Genomic DNA, 20,769 nt, shown 5'->3' on the forward strand with positions numbered 1-20,769 from the left:
GCCCCGGGCTTATTTCTGTTTTTGACCCATTTGTCCAGTTCTGTATGATTCTCAAAAGAATAGTGTTCTCTTCAAATAGTGTCTTTCATCCTAAAATGCTTTTCCAAAGCATCCTACAGAGGAGTCACCTCACCCACCACCAAATTGTCACAATTCCTCAAGAGTGAACACCAGCTGTACAAATGTACATCAGTGGGCAGGCAAGATTGTAAAGTCACAAAGTGGGGAGTAACCTCAGCCAAATCACAAATTTCTCCAGCTAGAAGGAACTTTGGAGCATGTATAGTCCAAATATCATCCTGAACATTTTTCAGGCCCCTCTCTTTCATCCGAAATCCCTTCTTCTTTGATCTATGAACCTATAACTGTGATCAGTGATTAGTCTCTGTGCTTTTTAAATATATAATTTATTTATTTTCAGTTCTTAACATTCACTTCCACAAGAATTTGAATTCAAAATTTTCTCCCCACCCCCCACCCTAGGACATTATGCTCCCCATCCAACCCTTCCTCCAGTCTGTCCTCCATTTCTATTACCCACTTTTCTTCTATCCTTCTTCCCCTCTGTTTTCCTGTAGGGCAGAATAGATTTCTATACTCCATTGCCTGTATAGCTTAATTTCCAGTTGCATGCTAAAACAATTTTTAACATTCATTCTTAAAGCTTTGAGTTCCATATTCTGTCCCTCCCTCCCCACCCACACTCATTGAGAAAACAAGCAATTCAATATAGGTCATATGTGTGTAACAATGAAAAACACTTCCACAATAGTTGTGTCGTTAAAGACTAATCACATTTCCCTCTGTTCTATCTTGCCCTGCATTTATTCTATTGTCTCCCTTGATGTGTCCTCCCACAATAGTGTTTGCTTCTGATTATCCCTTTCTCCAATTTGCTGTCCCTTCTATTATCTTCCCTCTCCTAGCCCCTTCCTCCTTGCCTTCCTGCAGAGTGAAATAGATTTCCAAATCCAATTGAGTGTGTTATTCCCTCCTTAAACCAAATCCCATGAGAGTAAGGCTCAATTATTTCCTTTCATCTCCCCCTTCTTCCCCTCCATTGTAGAAGCTCTTTCTTCCCTCTTTTATGTGAGATGATTTGCTACATTCTACCTCTTACTCCTAGTACATTCCATTCAACAGTAAATTTTATTTTTTTAGGTATTCTCCCTTCATATTCAGCTCACCCTGTGCCCTCTGTCTGTATATGTTGATATATATATACACACATATATACATACACACATACACCCATGTACATATACATACCTACACATATATAGTATACACACACACACACACACACACACACACACACATTCCCCCTAACTACCCTAACACTGAAAAAGGTCTCATGAATTACAAATCACATTTTCCATGTAGGAATGTAAACAGTTCAACTTTAATGAGTTACTTAAGGTTTCTCTTTCCTGTTTACCTTTTCATGTTTCTCTTTATTCTTGTATTTGAAAGTCAAGTGTTCTATTTAGCTTTGGTCTTTTCAACAAGAATACTTGGAAGTCCTCTATTTCATTGAAATTCCATTTTTTTCTCTGAAGTATTATTCTCAGTTTTGCTGAGTAGGTGATTCTTGGTTTTAATCCTATCTCCTTTGACTTCTGAAATATCGTATTCCAAGCCTTTCAGTCTCTTAGTATAGAAGCTGCTAAATCCTGTGTTATCCTGATTGTATTTCTACAATACTTGAGTCGTTTCTTTCTGGCTGCTTGTAATATATTCTCCTTGACCTGGGAACTCTAGAATTTAGCTGCAATATTCCTAGGAGTTTTTCTTTTGGAATCTCTTTCAGGAGATGATCAGTGAATTCTTTCCATTTCTATTTTACCCTCTGGGTCTAGCATATCAGGGCAGTTTTCATTGATGGTTTCTTTGAAGATGATGTCTAGGCCCTTCTTTTGATCCTGGTTTTCAGGTAAACCACAAACTTTTAAATTATCTCTTCTGGATCTATTTTCCAGGTCAGTTGTTTTTGCCAATGAGATATTTTACATAGCCTTCTATTTTTTTCATTCTTTTGGTTTTGTCTTGTAATTTCTTGGTTTCTCATAAAGTCATCAGTTTCCATCTGCTCCATTCTAATTTTTAAAGAACTATTTTCTTTAGTGAGCTTTTGAACTTCCTTTTCCATTTGGCCCATTCTGCTTTTAAAAGCATTCTTATCCTCATTGGCTTTTTGGACCTCTTTTGCCATTTGGATTAGTCTGTTTTTAAAGGTGTTATTTTCTTTAGCATTTTTTTGAATCTCCTTTAGCAAGCTATTGATTCGCTCTTCATGATTTTCTTGCATCACTCTCATTTCTCTTCCCAATTTTTCCTCCACCTCTCTTACTTGATTTTCAAAATCCTTTTTGAGCTTTTCCATGTCCTGAGACCATTGCATATTTATTTTGGAGGTTTTGGATACAGAAGCCTTGACTTTTAGGTCTTCCTCTGATGGTATGCTTTGTTCTTCCTCATCCAAAAAAAGTAACCTTAATTTTTTCCCTTTTTTTGGGCATTTTCCCAGTCACTTACTTGACTTTTGAGTCCTTTGTCAAGTGGAGGGTGTACTTTAGGGACCTGTAAGTTTCAGTTCTTTCAAGGTGGCACAATCAAGGGAGAGGAGTTTACTCTTCTCCTGGCCTACACTGTGCTCACAGGCAGGATTCTCTCTCAAGAGCTCCCACTAGCTCTACCATGCCAGTGTTCCTCCTCACCCCAGGACTGCCACTCAGGTCTGAGACTCAGATCGGCTGTTTGATTCCCCCAAGGTCTTTAGACCAAGGGTTCCAAAAGTGGACATGGCTGCCACCCTGGAGCCGGGGCTTGGGCCAGACTGGGCTCCCTTCTCACCCAGGTGAAAGAGCTTTCTCACTGACCTTTGAAGCTATCTTTGGCATTTGTGAGTTGAGAAATCTGGGAACCACAACTGCTACCCATGATTCTGCACCCTGAAGCCTGTTCCAGTCCTGTCAGTGTCATACCACACAGCCAAGGCTAGGCTGCGCTCTGCTCTGAACCTGGTGTGATAGTTCTTTCCTGTCGGCCTTCCACTATCTTGGGCTGGAAATCTGTTTCTCTCTGTCATTTTTTGGCTTTCACTGCTCTAGAATTTGTTTGGAATCATTTTTTAGAAGTATTTTATGGGCTATGGAGGTGTAGAGCTAGAGCAGGTCCTTCTACTCTGCCATCTTGGCTCCTCCCCCCCTCCCCTTATTCTCTGTTTGAACACATCTAGGGAGTGGGGAACTCCCATGCATTAGTTGTGATACTTTGAGACAACTCCCGTTGCAAAAAGATGCAGCTTATATCGAGTGAAATTTACCTCCATGTTAACTTCCACCCCCTGGTCCTAATAAATATTTATGAAAATCCAATAAGGAATAGACAAGAGTTGGAATGTTACCCTAACATTTTATGGTACTGAGTTTCCTGTGTTACTTTCGTAATTGTGCTGTGGTATCTTGAATTAATTTAATTATCTCATGCCCTCCTTCTCTTTTTCCATTCAGTTTCTTTCCCTCTTTGGGGAGAGGAGGAATAGTGATCTCCCATTCAGAAATGGGCCCCAAATCCAAAGTAAACTGATAAGCATGATTTTAAATTAACATAGCTTGATCTGCTAATGCTAGAAGACTGCACTTAATGATCCTCTCAGTTCAAATCCATTTACTTCAGCAGTTATTAAAAGCAACACACCACGGTAAACACAGATGAGATCAAATTAATAAATATCTCAGAAAGTAGTTAAATATTTACTAGGAAAACATACTCACAATAAAGGTGTCAAATATAAGGGTGGCCTGAACCAGATGAAAATGTCATTGGGAAATTTTAACAAAATAAGTAGAAATATGGTAAAACATAAATAACATTCCATTGTAAAACTAAATCCATCTGCAGCCCTCCATATGTAAGGATCCTTAGATATGGATTAATGAACCCTTTTTTGTTTGAGTTTGACACCATTGATCAAAATTACTTCCTCAACAAGCATTTAGAGTTTCTATTGTATGCCCTCTACTGTTTTTGGTGCTATGGGAGATAGGGGAAAAAAATAGAATATGTTATGAAATAAGTTGTGCAAAGAAATAGATATCAAAGACTTCTGGAACTAATATTAAGAGATAGCATTTGTATAGTACGTTAGAGTGGGAAAATTATTAATGTATGATATGACATGGCATGATACATTTAGCAAAGGAATTTCCACGTATTATCTCATTTTATCATCACAACAACCCTGCCACTATTATCCTTGTTCTACTATGAAGAAACTGAGGCAGACAAATGTTAAGTGATTTGCCCAAGGTCACATAGCCAGTGCATGTCTGAGGCTGGATTTGAACTCAGGTCTTCCTGACTCCAAGCCCAGTGCTCTATACAGTGCATCTCCTATTGTGCTCTAAGAATTCAGAAGTAGGAAAGATTGTTGCGGGCAAGGAGGAATTAGAGAAACCTTTGCAGAGAACTGGTCTTGAACTTGACCATAAAGACATGGGTTGTCAAGAAGGAAGATGGAAAGAAATCCAAGTTGGGGGAATATTATGAACAAAGGCATAGAAACTGGAATGAAAGTTGAAAGTATGAAAGAGTAAGAAGGAAGCTGAAAGAGATTGCATATGGCAGAGAGGTAGAGATCATAGAGTCAGAGATGTAGGGCTGGAAAGGACATGAGGGGCCTTCTAGTCCAAGTACTTCATTCTACAAAGGAGGCCACAGGCCCAAGAAAGGCAAGTGAATGGCCCAAGGTCATAGAGGTAGTAAGAATCCAAGGAAGGATTTAAACCTGGGTCCTCCAACTATAGGACCAGTACTCAACAGCAGAGGTGTAGGTTGGTAGAGGTTAATTGATAAAAGGGATTAGAAGGAAAATTAAGGCAATCCCTTTGACATCTCATTGTACACTATAGGGAGGGGGGCATTCTACACAGTTGGGGAGTACGTTTTCCTCATCTCAGAGGTGCCTTGAGATCTTCAGTGGCAAATATAACCCATATCTACATTTGGTGACTAGTGGCTAAACATTTTTTTTGTGTGCAAAGTACTCTATTAAGCACCAGGAGCAGACATAAAGCTAGGACAGACAATATCCTTAGCTTTATTGTGGGGGAAGAGGGAGTGTTGGAATTTGACATGTAATTATGAAAGCAAATATAACAAATTAAGAGCTTAAGAGAGGTGAAAGGTTTTGTTTTGTTTTTGTTTTTTGTGGGGACATGTCCAGATGTGATTTCATTGAAGGACAACTCCAGAAATAGAATGGAAACTCCTTCCACCAAAGCAGACTGGTAACTCTTCTGTAACTTATAGTCTTCTAGAGTATCCTGAGATAGTGAGATGTTGTGATTTCCTTCTGGCTAACATAGCCCAAATATGTCAGAGACACGACTCGAACCCTGATCTTTCTGAATCCAAGACCTTCCATCTATCCGCTATGCCATACCACCTCTCTAACTTAGGTTTTTATGAACTTTGAGGTTCATACAACATTTTCCTTACAACATCCCTTGAGATAGGTAGTACAAATACTGTTATTTCCCCATTTTACAGATGAAGAAGCTGAAGCTCTGAGAATTGACTTCCATGAACACAGAGCTAGTAATGTCTGAGGCAGGATTCAAACCCAAGGCTTCTGACTCCAAACCCAGCACTCTAATTTACTATGAGTTTTGTGCCAATGAAGGTAGAATTTGAGCTATAGATTCCAAAAGATCAATAAGGCATCAACATGTTTGGGGGTGGGGGTTGGGGGGAGAGAACATTCTCATGGGATGGGGGACAGAGTGATGAACTGAAAACCATAACCATGTTGTATTTAATGGATATCAATAGATAGCCAGCGTTCCCAAATTCATTTCATAGGAACTTAATGTTAGAAAGAGTTTTGAGATCACCTGATCTGACATCCTCCTTTGAGGAATGAAGAAACAGAGAGAGGCATTGGTTTGCCAAAGGTTACACAACAAATGAATAGCAGCCCATTAGACCAGTGTGCAGAGTTCCTGATTCAGCTCATTGTTCTTCCTGCTACACAAACCCAGCACACAGATTTCTTAATAGATCTTTGAAATTGTACCTTTTGTGAGTAAATGTTTGCTCAGCACAGGGATATAAGGAGAAGTAGGGTAAAGACATGCCAACATGCCAATTGTAAAAAGACTGTCATTTGATCCAAATAGGCTTAGCTCCTGGGAATGACTTGGTGTTGCCTGTTAAGATCTCCAGCTAGAAAGCTAGATAAGTCACTTAGTCCCACCCCTTGTTTCATCCTTAGTATCTTAGCTGTCTGAGGTAGATTTTAATATCTTATTTTTATTGCTATCTTTTGTTTTTACCCTATCTCCATTTCTGCATAGAGCTTTTCCCATCCTTCAAGCCCTCCCCAGTAAGAGATTAAAAAGAGAAAAATCAAAGGGGCAAAAAAAGCAGTTCAAATCAACACATCAATCATGTCTGACAATATATGCTGTATTCCACATCCATAGCCCCCCACCCTGCAAAGAAGAGAGTGATAGGTGTATCATGAGCTCTTCTCCAGGGCCAAGCTTGATCAAAACAAAGATGGTTTGTTTTGAATAACCTAATTTTTAAGGACAAGGGCGATCCTGCAAACTCACTCGTGCTCGTTCTCATTGGCCAGATATAACTATGATAGTTTCACCTTATTCTTTCCTAAGGAGTGAGGTTGGGGTAGAAAAAGGCAGCAGGTGAGATTCCAAAGGAGCTAACACAATAAGATGACAGGGTACAGTGAAAAGACAACACCACTGGCTTTACAGTCAGAGGCCCTGGATTCAAATTCTTTCTCTGACATTTACCACCTAGACAAATTGTTTAATTTCTTTAGACCTCAATTTCTTCATATGTTAAAAATAAGGGCATTGGACTGACTATATGGCCTTTGAGATCTCTTTCAGCTCTAAATCTGTGATCCTACTGAGTGCTGTAAAACCTTAAATTTCTATAGTTTTAAAGTTTAAAGAGCACTTGCCCCGCAACAAATCTGTCAGGTTGGTATTGCAAGTATTGTCATCACGATTTTCCAGATGTGGAAACTGAGGCATAACAAGTTTGTGGCTTCCTCAAGGTCACAAAGCCACTCTCAGTGGTGTTCAAATTAAAAGCTCTTAAGATTTCCCATCCACTGTTTCTTACACTATCTACCATACTGCCTCATACGTGAAAAAATCAGCATAACTCACAGCAATGACTGTCTGTACTAGGCTTGGGACTATCTCATAGATTTCTGTGAAAGGTTCTTCTGGGAATTGGGAAGAACAAGGAGAAAATGTAAATCTGTTGTGTTTTTTCTCCCCAGAAACTTGAAGATGATATACGTAACATTAAGTATTAGAAAATAGAATGATGAAAATGGAATAAAGATTAGGCTGTTGAGGATTATACCCCTGTGTCATATAGATAGGGTGGTTTATGTGTACTTTTCCCAGAAATACTACAGATCTGTTCACCACTCTCACCCCTTCCACATACATACATATACACATTTTTTTTTTAAAAAGAAATTTACAGGATTTAAATTTTTTCATCATGAGATGATTGCTGTTCCAGGCACTCTGAAGATTTCCTTTTGGCTTTTTCTCTGCATTTCCCATTGTGCATTATTTTCACTCCCTGGCTTCCTCTTGCTACCTCAACTCCCCAGACTCCTACCCACTGACCTCCCAAACGTCCCTCCTTCTGTTACTGTGGACCAGCTCCCTTCTGCCAGCCAGTCTCACATAACCTCTTCCCACTCCCTGCTGGCCAGCTCCTTCCCACCAGCTTCTTTGCTCTTCTCCCTCATTCTTTTAATTTCACATTTAGCAAATGTCAAGCAGTTGTTTGGCACTTAAAATGCCCTCTTTCCACCCCCTCTACAAAATGAATAAGGCTAAGACTAGAGGTAAGATTTTTTTCCTCCCTGATGAAGCTATAGAAATTCTACCTCATAATTCAGTACCTTGGTAATGTTTCCTGCTAGTGGTCCTGGAAATGTACAATCAGATGTCGACTGAAGCATTTTTCACTATAATAAAGCCTTTTGAGAAGGAGCTGGGGCCAATTGCAAATTCCTTTTCAAAAACAGATTTCCGCAAAAACCTCTTAGAAAGCATGTTTATGTTCCTTCCAGATATAGTTGTAAGGCTATTGGGTTTAGCCAGCTCTATTTATACAAAACTTCTGGCTTTGTGTCTAATTATTCCTATACACACAAGTTTATGGAATGATATTGACTGTAAATGGGGTCCTAGCCAGAGATCGTTGACATCCAACACACAGAGGACCTGTCGCTTCTAGGTTATCTTGATTATTGCAGTTAAATGTGAGGTGTACATTACTGAAGAGAGAAGCAATTTAAGGTCCTTAGTTGTGGTTGTTGAGTCGTTTTTCAGCAGCGTGTGACTCTTCATGACCCTATTTGGAGCTTTCTTGGCAAGGATACTAGAGTACTTTTCCATTTCCTTCTCCAGCTCATTTTACAGATAAGGAAACTGAGGCAAACAGGATTAAGGGACTTGCGCAGAGTCACATCATCTGATGAGTATCTGAGGTCAGATTTGAACTTAAGAAGACGAGTCTTCCTGATTTCCGACCCAGCACACTATCTACTGTACCACCAGGCTGCCCTCACCTAAATTAAGTGAACTTAGTGCAGTTTAGGAAATTTGGGGATTCCATACTAGCATGGTTCCTCATCAGTGCGTGTTGGATATGTTAGTATGCTTGCTGTTTCTCTTAGTTAGTGTAGTGGAAAACGCATTAAACTTAGAATCAAGAGTTCTGGGTTCAAATTTTGGCTCTGATACTTAGCTAACTATGTGATTCTGGGCCAGTCATTTAACTTCTGATCTTCAGTTTCCTCTTCTATAAAATAGGTATAATACTATTTATACTCTCAACCTTTCATGGTTGTTGAGGGAAAGACACTTTGCAGACCGTAGAACACTATAAATATAAGATTATTGCTAGTTTTATTTACATTATCACTATCACTATTAAATTCAGTTCAGTAATATTTAGGAAATGGTTATTGACATGTAGAGCAGATACGAGATCAGACACAAAAGTTAAGTTTAGCTTATTACCTGGCAGAGGATGTGATATCTATTCATATACAAATATCCAGAATGAAAAATGATACATCATAAGAGACCTGCATTCAAAGTACCTTGCCTTGTGAGGCCTGAGGTATAAGATGCATTACAGCTAGGGAGATCCAGTAAGGCTTCCTGGAAGAGGAAGCATTGGGCTTTAAAGGAGACAGAAGGATGAGCAGGGGAGAGGGACAGAGAGAAGGAATAAGAATAAGCATTTATGTAATGCCCACTATGTACCAGGCAGTAGGCTAAGCATTTTATACATATCATCTCATTTTTTCTTCACAACAACCTTGGGAGGTAGGTGCTATTACTATTCCTATTTGACAGATGAGCAAATCAAAGTAAATAAAGTGACTTCCCAAGTGACTTTCCCAAGGTCATATACCTACTTAGTATCCGAGGCTGGATTTGAACTCAGGTCTTTCTGGAATCCTTCTGATTCCAAGAACACTGCCATCTCAAACTTAGTATATCAGAGTTCTTCAGAATCCTCTGCCACCCTACTTTTCCAGTATGGAAGAAGCTCAAATGCCTTTCAGAGTTACTCAGTAGCCAATAGTAAGTTATTTAAAATGGTTTCTATCAAAGCTGTAAATAACATCCTCAACTCTATATATGGATGCATTTATTTCCCAAAGAAACATAAACTATTGTTGATGACTAGAGTATGTTATTTTTGTTCACTTGTACTAGTCATGTCTGACTCTTTGTGACGCCATTTGGGGTTTTCTTGGCAGAGATACAGAAATGGTTTGCCATTTCCTTCTCCAGTTCATTTTACAGATAGGGAAGCTGAGGCAAACAGAGTTAAAGTGACTTGTCCAGATTCATATCGCTCGTAAGTGTCTGAGGCTGGATTTGAACTCAGATCTTCCTGACTCTAGACCTGGCGCTCCACTATTTTGGGCCACCTAGCTGCCAAAAAGCTAGACTATAGATTTAAATAAAGTCTGAAAATCATGAGTTCTATAAATAATTAGGTATACTTAGGCTGTGGCAATTCACCAAACCCTGCATCTCGAGTAGCTATATTTCTAGGTAAACCACCGTGACCTCAGGCTTTCCATATGCATTGTAAACGATGTTGTGCCTAGAGTGGAAAGGACATGGGGGTGAACTAGCTGGAAGCTATGGAAAGCAGAGAGAGGTAAAGTCAAACATTTTCTAAGCGTTTACGAGTAGAAAGTATTGGTGCAGCTAGATGGAGATCTGGAATCAGGAAGACTCATCCTTGTTAGTTCAAATCCGGCCTCAGATACTTACTAACTATGTGACCCTGGGTGACCACCTAACCCTGTTTGCCTCCTCAACTGTAAAAATGAGCTGGAGAAGGAAATGGTAAACCACTGCCACGAAAACCCCAAATGGCGTCATGAAGGATCAGACACAATTAAAATAACTGAACAACAACTCCTAGAAACAAGAAGAAAGGGAGTCCCTGCCCTTAGGAGCTTACACTTTAAGAAGGAGATGAAAACTGATCAAAGGAAGCTGAAAAGCAGAGCGTTAGGGCATGATAGAGAAAGGAAGTCAGGAGGGGATCCCGGAAGAAACAACCAGCGGAAGGGACCACATGGATGGAGATTGTTTTTGGGTGAGAAGGATGGTGGAGAAGCCAGCTTCTAGGGTGAGATGGCTGCTGGGAAATTATGGAGAAGAAGGGAAGTCTAGAGCACTACTAGCAGGACACAGAAATGAAGGAGACAAGAAGGGGAGTTATGTGAATTATTTTGTTTTCAAAAAGTTGCGACTCTAGATTTCAGATTTCCTCTCAAATGATCCATCCTTTTGGACGCTTGGAGCTAGTTTGAGTTTGAGAATACAATAGCATATACTGCCACAGTATAAAACGTTAAAGTGTTTTAAAAGGGATATATTGTTAATATAAGAATTTAATGCAGTATATTTGTCATAATAGTAATAAATTCCAAATCAGATAAGAATACTTGAATAACTTTTTTTCTTTGCAGTTATGTTTACAGTAGTTTTGTAGGTATGCTGCATTTTTGAAAGGTTTAGAGATGAACTTTTAGAAGATTTAGAATTTTTAAAAGGTTTAGAAATGAATTCTTTTGACATGTTGGTGAGACTTGCTGGTGCGTTTTGAGGGTCTTTTTGTACTTACTTTTAATGACTAGAAACATTCACGTTCTCAGGAATGCAATTCAGCCATCTGGCATGGCATATTGTCTTTTCCCAGCATCCAATAACTTTTATAATTTAGTCCATTTGTGTAGAAATTAGCATTCTGCCAATATCGTCCACATTAATGTGACAGGACAATGGGACTGTCATTTTTACCATTCCGATAGTATTAGGCCTGCCGCATTCTCAGAATTTAGTTGATTTTAATGTTCTACAACCATGTCAAATTATTCTTACAAATAATCACCAAAAATAAAATTTGTATTAGAAGTATTCATTATAATACCAGAAACTTTGACCCATTAAATTTGGGGTCTTTATTAAGCCTCCAAAAATCATATATCTCCAACAAACCATTTATTTGAAAACAAACTAGAAAACACTTAAAATTTATAGGAGATAAACTGCCATGTACAGTTTTATTTGTTTTCAAAAGTGTGTATTATCATTATGGTCTTTCAGTATAGACATAGGGTTGCCGTTTATTAGGTAGCTTTCTTTTTAAAAGTCCTGACTCTTTTGAAACAAAAAATATATTTTATCTCTGAATCCAGCATTTAGATTGTTCATATCCAAGAGTTGAGGGCCTTGATTTTAAAAGTACTTTTAAGTTTAAAATTTTCCATTAAAAACATAACTTTGAAGACCCCATTCATACTTTTTTTTTTGACCATTCGGACAGACTTTGGAGGAGAAATGCATGTCAAAGATGTGTAAATTTGATTTTAAAAATCAGGAGTAGTTTGTTTTTAGAATGTGTAAAAACAAAAACACCTTTAGCCATGCAATAGTAAGAATTTTTCCATCCTGAAAAATATGCCAACAATAGCATGTTAATCTTAGTTATCCTAGGATGTCATCATATATTTCATTTATTCAGTAGATAAGTATTGACAATCATCTTTACACAAAGTACTGTGCCAAGTTCATTAGAGGATAAAATAGTGTATAAGATGTCTTTCCTTCCCTCAGATAACTTACAGTTTTGTATTGTATATAAAACACCTACTCAAATAACAATACAGTGCAGTGATAAATACCATCTAAGTGCTACAAGTTAAAAGTATAGAAAAAGAGAAAGAATCATTATAGGAAGGCATCAGAGAAGAGATGATCCTCAAGCAAGGCTTTGGGGAATGGGCAGGATTTTGATAGGCAAGGAGGTCTTCTAGGCAAAGAGAATGGGATGAGCACAGGCACAGAAACATAGAAACCCAGTGGATGTTGGAGGAACAGGGAGTTTAGGAGTTTACGTAGGAGAGTAATTCAAGGTAAAGTTGGGAAGGTAGGAGGGAGCTAGATGGAGGGCCTTGAATGCCAAGCTAAGAAATTTACACATTAGTTGATAAGGTGGTGTGGTGACAGGATTTTAAAAAAATAATACTTTATAAATATTCAAATGATAGAAGTATGCAAGATACTTGGCCTGGAGAGAGCATGAAGTCCATTAGGAAACTACTCTAGTAGTCCAATAGTTGATAGTGTTGTAGTTTGTCCTTCATTTTCAAAGAAGACCATGACATCAGGAAGGTGATGCCATGACTTGCAAATGAATTGGATTTAAGTGAGGCAGGGCTGTGCAGTCACCAGCCTCACTCTCTCCTCTAGAGCCATCTGGGTCCAGAGGTCAAATATGGATCAGGATGATGGGAGCATCTTCAAGCAGAAAGATATACATTTAATGAAAGACTTAAGGCAGAGAGAATCTAGTTTTTTAAAGGGGGGTGGGTAAATATTAGTGTTTCAGCTCTATCTTTTAATGAAAATGCTCTTTCTTCCAGACTTCCACCATTGAGGAAGCTGAACTACCCTCTCAAAAGGATGAAACTGATTGTGGACAAGAAGCAAGTCGGAATGCAGAGTGTGACTCATCAGGTTTGTTCCATGGAAATGCAGTTTTGGGGTCATTCACCTTAGTCTTTATCTATGAAAGGCTAGTCAGGCAGACAACAAGCTCTCCAAAAGGACCTCCAGAGCTTAGGTGCTAATCCAGTAACAGAAAGCTATCTGAGAGCCATCCGTGTTAACCACAGCAGCTCCTGGGGAAGGGTACCATCTCTGTCCTTTACCTCCCATTATAGTTTGTCTAGTGTTCGGCTTTGAGGGATGCCTGACTTCTTACTAGAAGTAGGCTCCTAAAATTGTCACGTTCATGAACTATTCACACATATGAGGGCTTCCCAGGGAACATGGCTAATTACAGAAATATTACCTTTTGCTCCAAACTAGAATCAAGAGAGGGGGTAGAGGAGTTGGGAGGAGAAAGAAAATATTCCAGGTTTGCCATGTACCAGTAATTGTCAGATATGGAACAGGTTTATTCCCACTCATAAAAGAGAATGAAAGCATAAGAGAATTACAGCCTATGTTGCAGAATGATTAAAGGAGAATCCAATAACTTATCATTACTAGTATAGTCAGTTGGGATGCTAATATTCAAGCTTCATCAAAACATAAATGTTTTGGGGATGGTAACTAATTAGCCATTTTCCATTTCGTGTCCACTGAGTACAGTCCTGTCAGAAGCTAAGCTTGATCTTTCAGGGGCCCCTCTCTCTAATCACATCAGTGAAACTACTGACCTTTCAAAGCATTAAGAGTCCCTCCCTCCCTTCCTTACTTTTTCTTTGCTTCCTGGTTTCCTTTCTTCATGCCTTCCCTTCCTCCTTCCCTGGGGGAAGAGTCCAGACTGTCTATTTTGTGTAGGCTTCTGGTTGATGAAACTCCCTCCACCAGTGTAGGTCAGCCCCAGCTCTGCAACTTGTGATCTTAGTTACTTAGGGGCATTGAAGGGCTAAGATGACTAGTCCAGGATCACACAGCCAGTATACATTAAAAGTGAGACTTGAAAATCATCTCTCCATCCACCGTACCACGCTGCCTTTTGTTTCCTCTCCAATGGGTCTGCCAACATGGATGGCATGAGCCCTTAGTGTCCTTTCTCAATGATAGGATTATACTGACATCTAGAGGTCTTATTAGAAAATTTCTGTTTCTTGAAATAGTGTCCCAACTTATTTACCATCATATATATGTCTCAAATCTACATCCTAAACTACCAGTCGTAACCTGATTCATTTTCCCCATGAGAGCGGTGTTATAATTGGAGGCTGAATTCCTGACTAAGAACTCCATTCCAAACAAAATCTTTGACTAGATGTAAAATATATATCTCTAGGACCATTTAAACAATAAAATTATGTTCCAAGTCCTATAAAATGGATGTTAAGTATGTACCATATCCATTGATTATACAAGGGGATTTGGATGGATAATGTGGATGGTGCATGCCTCTTAAAAGCTGTCCAAGGATATGCGAATCAAGGCCTTCTTGTTCTGTGGTCAGATCATTCTGTAGCAAGCAGAGGCATTCAAGGTCATACTGCAGCAATTGCCCAGACAGGTATCCTGCAGTAGAAAGAAGTCTTAACTTGAAAATGGGAAGAGCTGGGCTTGAGGCCTGCTCTGTGATGTTTACTATTCGCAGAGGGATATTGATAAACTACTTAATCTCTCTTGAGACTGAGTTTCTTTATCAGAAAAATGATAATAATACTTTTCCTGGCTTCTTCCCAGAGCCCTAGATAAATATAAGTTATTAGAACCACTCCAGTATATCATCTCATTTGACTTTCATGTAAATTATAATTTTCATTTTTGTGTTTTTTCACTGGTATTTTCAAGTACCGGCATTGACACATAAACTAGAGATTTTATTGGGAGTGTGGTGTTTTAGATGAAGTGACCCCAAATTAGCTGTTCTTTATCTCGTTCCTTCCACCTTGTCTGATCTAATTTCTTGTTCAGTACTTAAGCCATGATGAAGGATCAACGTACTTTGGAATATTGTAATGTGAATGGTTCATTTGATGTTTTGTTAATTTTTTTTAAATCTTGTACACTTTCTTTAAAAATTACTTCCATTCTCCTAATTATGTACTCATTTCAGAGTGTCAGCACTTTACAACAACTGTGACCCGAGCCAGCCCAACGGTGGCCTTTGTGGAGTTCAATCCCAGCCAGCAGCCTAAGGACCACGAGGTGGAAGACAAAGACCAGAGGAAGCTGGAGAGCGAAATGAGTGGAAAGGTGGAGTTGGTGCTGTCACAGAAGGTGAAGGAATTAAGAGAGCAGGCCAATGGCAATGCAGTGGCAGTTCACATACTTTTAGTTTGTAGGTGCTTTGGTTTTTTTAATGCAGCAGTCTGCATAACATTCTCCAGGCCTCCTCACACTTCTCCTTAATCAAAGGTGATGACTCACCTTTTAGCTTTCTGTATCTGAATGCTCCAAATTGCCATTCTAGGTCCATGGGTCACACATCCCATTTTTCTTAAGTTAATTGTTCCCTCTATTTGACTAATAAATGCAGTTTACTACAGGCTTTTGCTAATTGTGTTACCTGTTCGTTATATGTTATCATGGCAATTATCTTTTTAAAATAACTTCTAATCCAGAGTGAGTCTAGAAGTAAACTGAGAAATTTACCAGTTATGGCTCCATTTCTTTCTCTTAAGTGAAGGAATCTTGGACTAAAATAAAGATAGCAAGTAGTGGGCTCTCAGTGGAAAGCTCATGATTGTTGTGTAAAAAGTCCAGCTACTTATGTATTATATCATCGCATGGACGTTCATGGGGTTTGGGTAGTAGCCAGGGTTGTTGAGTTTGTCCTTGGTTCTCCAAGAGGACCATGACATCAAGATGATGACATGACTTGCAGTTGACTTTGACTTGAGTGATGGAGGGCTGTGCAAGGTCACCAGCCTCACTTTCTCCTCCAGAGCCATCTGGGTCCAGTGGCCTAAAGTCACCAGGGAGAAAGGGGGAGGCTTTGTATTATAAGTGGTCTTGGGATTCAGGAACACTTGGCTCTGTGACCATGGGCAAATCATTTAAGCTCTTGTGGCCAGTGGGAAAATCTCTGAGGTCATAAGTTATAGCAAAGCAGGTGCTCATCTGAATTGGTAGAGGAAGCTCCGTCCTGGGAGGGTCCCATGCAGATGAAGCCAGAGGGTATGGACTTTGTATTTTTCCTTGTTGGTACCAGAGAGCCACTGAAGATTTTTGAGGAGAGGAATCTTTCTTAGATGTGTTTTAGGAATAGTAACAGTGTAGACTATGTGCCATGTGAAGTCCTGGGAATGAAGGATAGTTTTGATTGGGAAAGGGGGCGGGAGGAACTGAGGAAAGCCACCAAGGAGAAGATAGCATTTGAGTTGCATCCTAAAAGACAGGCAGCATTTCAGCAAGGAGAGAAATGGTCCGGGAGAATGGTGTGAGAAGATGTACAACAGTGGGTTAGCTTAGTTGGGCTAAAACATGTAATACGTGGAAAGTAGTAGTGGAAAATAAAGTTAGACAGGATAAGGTGGTGCCATATCCTGGAGTAAATGAAATGTCACATTGAGGAGTTAAAACTGTTCCATAAATAAGGAGAAAGCCTGTTAAGGGTTTTGATCTGAAAAATAATACGAACCAATCTGTGCATATAGAATATTAATTTGGCAGTGGTGTAAATAAGGAAATGCCAGGTAGGGGGCAGCAATCTTGGAAGGAGGATCAATCATCAAGTATTTGTTAGGTGCCTATTATGCGTTGGGTGCTGTGCTAGAGATACAAAAATATAATTAGAAAGGTCCCTGCCCTCAAGGAACTTATAGTCCAGCCAGGGAAAATGGCATGTGTGTGTGTGTGTGTGTGTGTGTGTGTGTGTGTGTGTGTGTGTGTGCGCACGCGCGTGCACAAAATAAATACCAAGTAATCTGAAGATAAAAGCCATAGCAGCTGAGGAGATCAAGAAGGGCATGGTGTCGACTTTAGTCTTGAAAGAAACAAAGGAGGGGATTGTAGTAACCTAAGTAGGCGAAAATGGAGGCCTTTAGTAGAACGATGGCTATGGAAGTGCTAAGGCAGGAGCAGATTTGAGAGAGATTGCGCTGGAGTTCTGATTGCACTTAGTAGGAGACCAGACGCTGGCTCCTTGACCTAGCAATGGCAAAGACCTCGGACATGAAGTCCAGCCTTCTCATTTTACAGATGAGGGAACTGGGTGTTCAGTGACTTACCAAAATCACAGAAATATTTAGTGTCAGGATTTGAACCCGGGTTCCCTTACCCCAGAGCCTTCTGCCACACTGCTAGGCCACCTCAGTTTCAGTTGTGAATGACTGAAAGAATGATAGTGTCACTGATAACAGGAAATCCAGGAGTGAGTTAGAGATGCATGGCCTGTATTCCTGAGGCCACCTCCAGTGCACAAAAGAGGATTCAGCAGATATTTTTGATGATCACTTTGTGTGCTTCTCCTGTGAAAGTTATTCCCTGTCCTCAAATGGAGTGACATCTGTTTGCAGATGGGAAGAAATCCCATCTCTTTGTTGCACACAAAGACCTATAGAGGAAACTGTCCTGATGGTCAGACTGTTTTTAATGAGCTCCTGGGTGAGAAATGCTTTGAACGAACTAGAGAAAAGTGGGAGGGCTAGCTTCTTCTCAGCCCCCATCAGTAGCTGTTCTTTGCCTGTACTGCATAAAGCATTTAAGACTCCAGCATTGGAAGGGGAAAGAGATTTGTATTTGTAGTCACTGTCACTTTTTCAGTTTCTTTGAAGACTTTTTCTGTGTAAAACAAAATCAGAACCATGCAAACACATGCAGGAGAACATCTGATAAAAAGCCCACAGCCCACTGCTTCACTTTCCCTTGGGCCGCAGTTCCATCCTCCTCACCCTCACTTGTCTTTTGTCAGTCACTGCTTATAAGAAAATAGTTTAAAGTTAAAATTTATGGGGTACTAACTCTTGTGTAGTTATAGGCATCATAAAATTTTAAAATTAAAGTTATCTTTTAGATACCACCCTGACCTATATGATACAGTTTATTCAGTCTCTCGTTTGGGTCGAATTTATAATCCATAAGAGAAAACAGAATTTTACCAGGAACTGTCCTTAACATTGAACTTTCATAATTATGGACAAATTACTTGTGAAGTAAATTCAGAAACTCCTTACATTCAGAAATCCCCCTGTCCAATATACTCAGCTTTCTAACCTCCAAGATGCAATCCAAGTAGTCAAAAAACTAATACAAGCACAGATTCCATGCACTAAATCTCACTGATTTGAGTCACAAATTAAAAGAAAAGGGGGTATTCCTAGAGTGGGGTTCACCAATCATAGTGAAAGGGGATGGCTGACAGGCTGATCGTGAGAGAAGAAATACGATGGAGATTGTGGAAAGAAAGAAGCGTAGGAACTCAAAGGGACTGGGGCTATTTCCTACCACTCGGGACAAATAGCCCATTTTGTAGTTCAGTACAAGAATCCATTTCAGTGACTCACTCAGCAGTCAGAAATGAAATTAGTGTTCAGCATATTCTTTTGAGAAGGCAGGTTTGATTGTATGTATGGACATGAATGAAGACTGGGGAAGTAATCTAGAGGGATGTCAATAAGTTTTGATGTTTGTTAAGTTTTCTGTACAAAGCCTGATAACTAACTTCGTGACCCTGAGAGCAAGTCACTTAATTTCTATCAGCCTTATATAGTTCATAATTAAAACTATTATCATAAAAAAAGACCAGGAGTAGGCATATGTAAATATTTAAGAAACTTTTGTCCATCAAAAAACTTTTTAAAAAAACTGTTAAAAATATATATAACTCTGACTTTGGGAGAACTTGCTTATGTGCTCATTCCTTTAAAACATTGAATGAATAAACATTGCCATTTGAGAGAGAAGAATATGTTCATGTCAGTCATGAGAACTCAAGAAAACAATGAATAGTACCCACTCATTTATGTAACTGAGTTAGAATTTTGCCTCCTTAGGGTTACAGGAAGTATATGATAATCATGGTTCTTCTACTACATGGACTTTGGTTTTTCTGAGAGAAAAAGTGGTTAATGCCAGTTGGGGTGATGGGGGAGTTGCCCAATTTAAAAATCTTCAATGATGATCATTTAAATGCAGAAACTCAAAAAGGATCCGTAAGGTCAAATGTTTCAGCTTCTCTTATTTCTGTTAATAGAGGAATGTTGTCTGTCCTTAGATTTCCTTTCTGCCTGAGTGTTTAATACTCACAACTCCCTTAATAGTCATGTCTGCTGCTTAATTTACACAGGCAACGAAGCCAAAGTCTCCAGAACCAAAAGCAGTTCTGTTGTTTCCATACCTGAACCAAGTACCAGAAACCAACCAATCAACTTTGCCAAATCTTGATTCACAAGGTAAAGAAGAAGAAAATGTTTTCTGTGAATTTCACCTGCTTTTATCTGGGGCTGTGATAAAAGGTTCATATCTCCAAGAAAAGATAAGGCATATTCTATATATGGTGGAACTATCAAGCCTGATCCTTTCCCATGGTCTCTAGTGGATTATATGACTGGAGAATAAGCCCATATAGCCTGCAGATAATCAGGTCTGTGACTGAAGCTGCCTTCAGGGGGAGGGAGGACTGCACTTTAGGATGGGGGCTGTGACTTTATTGTATTCCTGCCTTCTTACTCAGGGATCCACAGCTGTAGCAGGTGTCAAACATGATGCCAGTGGCCCACATGCAGCCGATAGCATTCCCAAGTCTGACCCAAACCATATAAAGATATATTTGGGAAACAGTTGGGTTTTAACAAAAGAAATACAATGTAATATGATATAGATATTAATATGGGATTTTCTGAGATCATATGTGGCCTGCAGGGTTCCTTATATACAGTAAGTTGGCCTCCCATTTCTATCTGAGCTTGACACCACTGCTGACACCACTTGTATGTCCAACAGAGCTGCTACAATGCCTTCCCCTCCCTCAGCCAAGGATCCCAGCTGCCTTCAGAGGGAAACTCCCTTCCTCAGGGCCTTAATAAGCAATATGCAATATGTGAGCTTTGTTGAACTTAAGCGGCTCCATTGCTGAAGGAGAGGAAAAGCATAGTTGATTAGCATTCCGGAGGTATGATCTAGATCTGGACACAAGGGTGTAGACCAGAGAGGCCTGGTTATTTGTCTCATTGAAAAAGTGCCTGTTTCTGACTTACTCTTAGCAATGAAGGACCATTATTTTGATATGACATTAGAGTTGACTGTCATAGTTTATATTGCCTTCTGGGAAATGATTTAGGCCCTGTCTTCACAACAGCAAACATCTGTTTTAGGAGAGAAATAACCAGTGCACATATTTGTGGGTAACAGCTTCTTAAAGTGAAAACTACTTCCATTCTATCATTAAAGTATCAATTTCAGACCAGTGCATTTAAGGGATTAAAGGCCAATAATTGCCTGTCAGTGAATCTGACTGATCGTGGTTCCAATCTGTTTGGTTCCTGTGTCCCCAGCACCTACCTTAATCCCTTAAATATAGTAGACACTCAATAAATTCCTGTTGGATTGGATTCAGTACCAGTAAATACAAATGGCTGTTATATGCAGAACATGTTTGCCTTATATAAACAAATCTTCAGTTACATGTTTAAAAGGAATTTTATGCTAGAGAATGTGCTGTTAAGGACAAAGGAATTTACTTCAT

At 39.4% G+C, this 20,769-nt stretch overlaps 1 protein-coding gene across 8 annotated transcripts in view; it reads left to right on the plus strand.

The window, feature by feature from the left end:
* Window positions 1-20,769, plus strand: part of LIMCH1 (LIM and calponin homology domains 1) — a 371,911-nt gene that overhangs the window by 323,263 nt on the left and 27,879 nt on the right. For all 8 annotated transcript variants that reach the window (XM_072620594.1, XM_072620596.1, XM_072620595.1 and 5 more), the window contains 3 exons: window positions 13,031-13,124; window positions 15,199-15,362; window positions 19,372-19,477. In XM_072620594.1, the coding sequence (XP_072476695.1) occupies window positions 13,031-13,124; window positions 15,199-15,362; window positions 19,372-19,477 (364 nt within the window). The remainder of the gene's footprint in view (window positions 1-13,030; window positions 13,125-15,198; window positions 15,363-19,371; window positions 19,478-20,769) is intronic.

This window comes from Notamacropus eugenii, chromosome 6 (genome assembly GCF_028372415.1).
Source record: "Notamacropus eugenii isolate mMacEug1 chromosome 6, mMacEug1.pri_v2, whole genome shotgun sequence".
NCBI classification, from domain to species: domain Eukaryota; kingdom Metazoa; phylum Chordata; class Mammalia; order Diprotodontia; family Macropodidae; genus Notamacropus; species Notamacropus eugenii.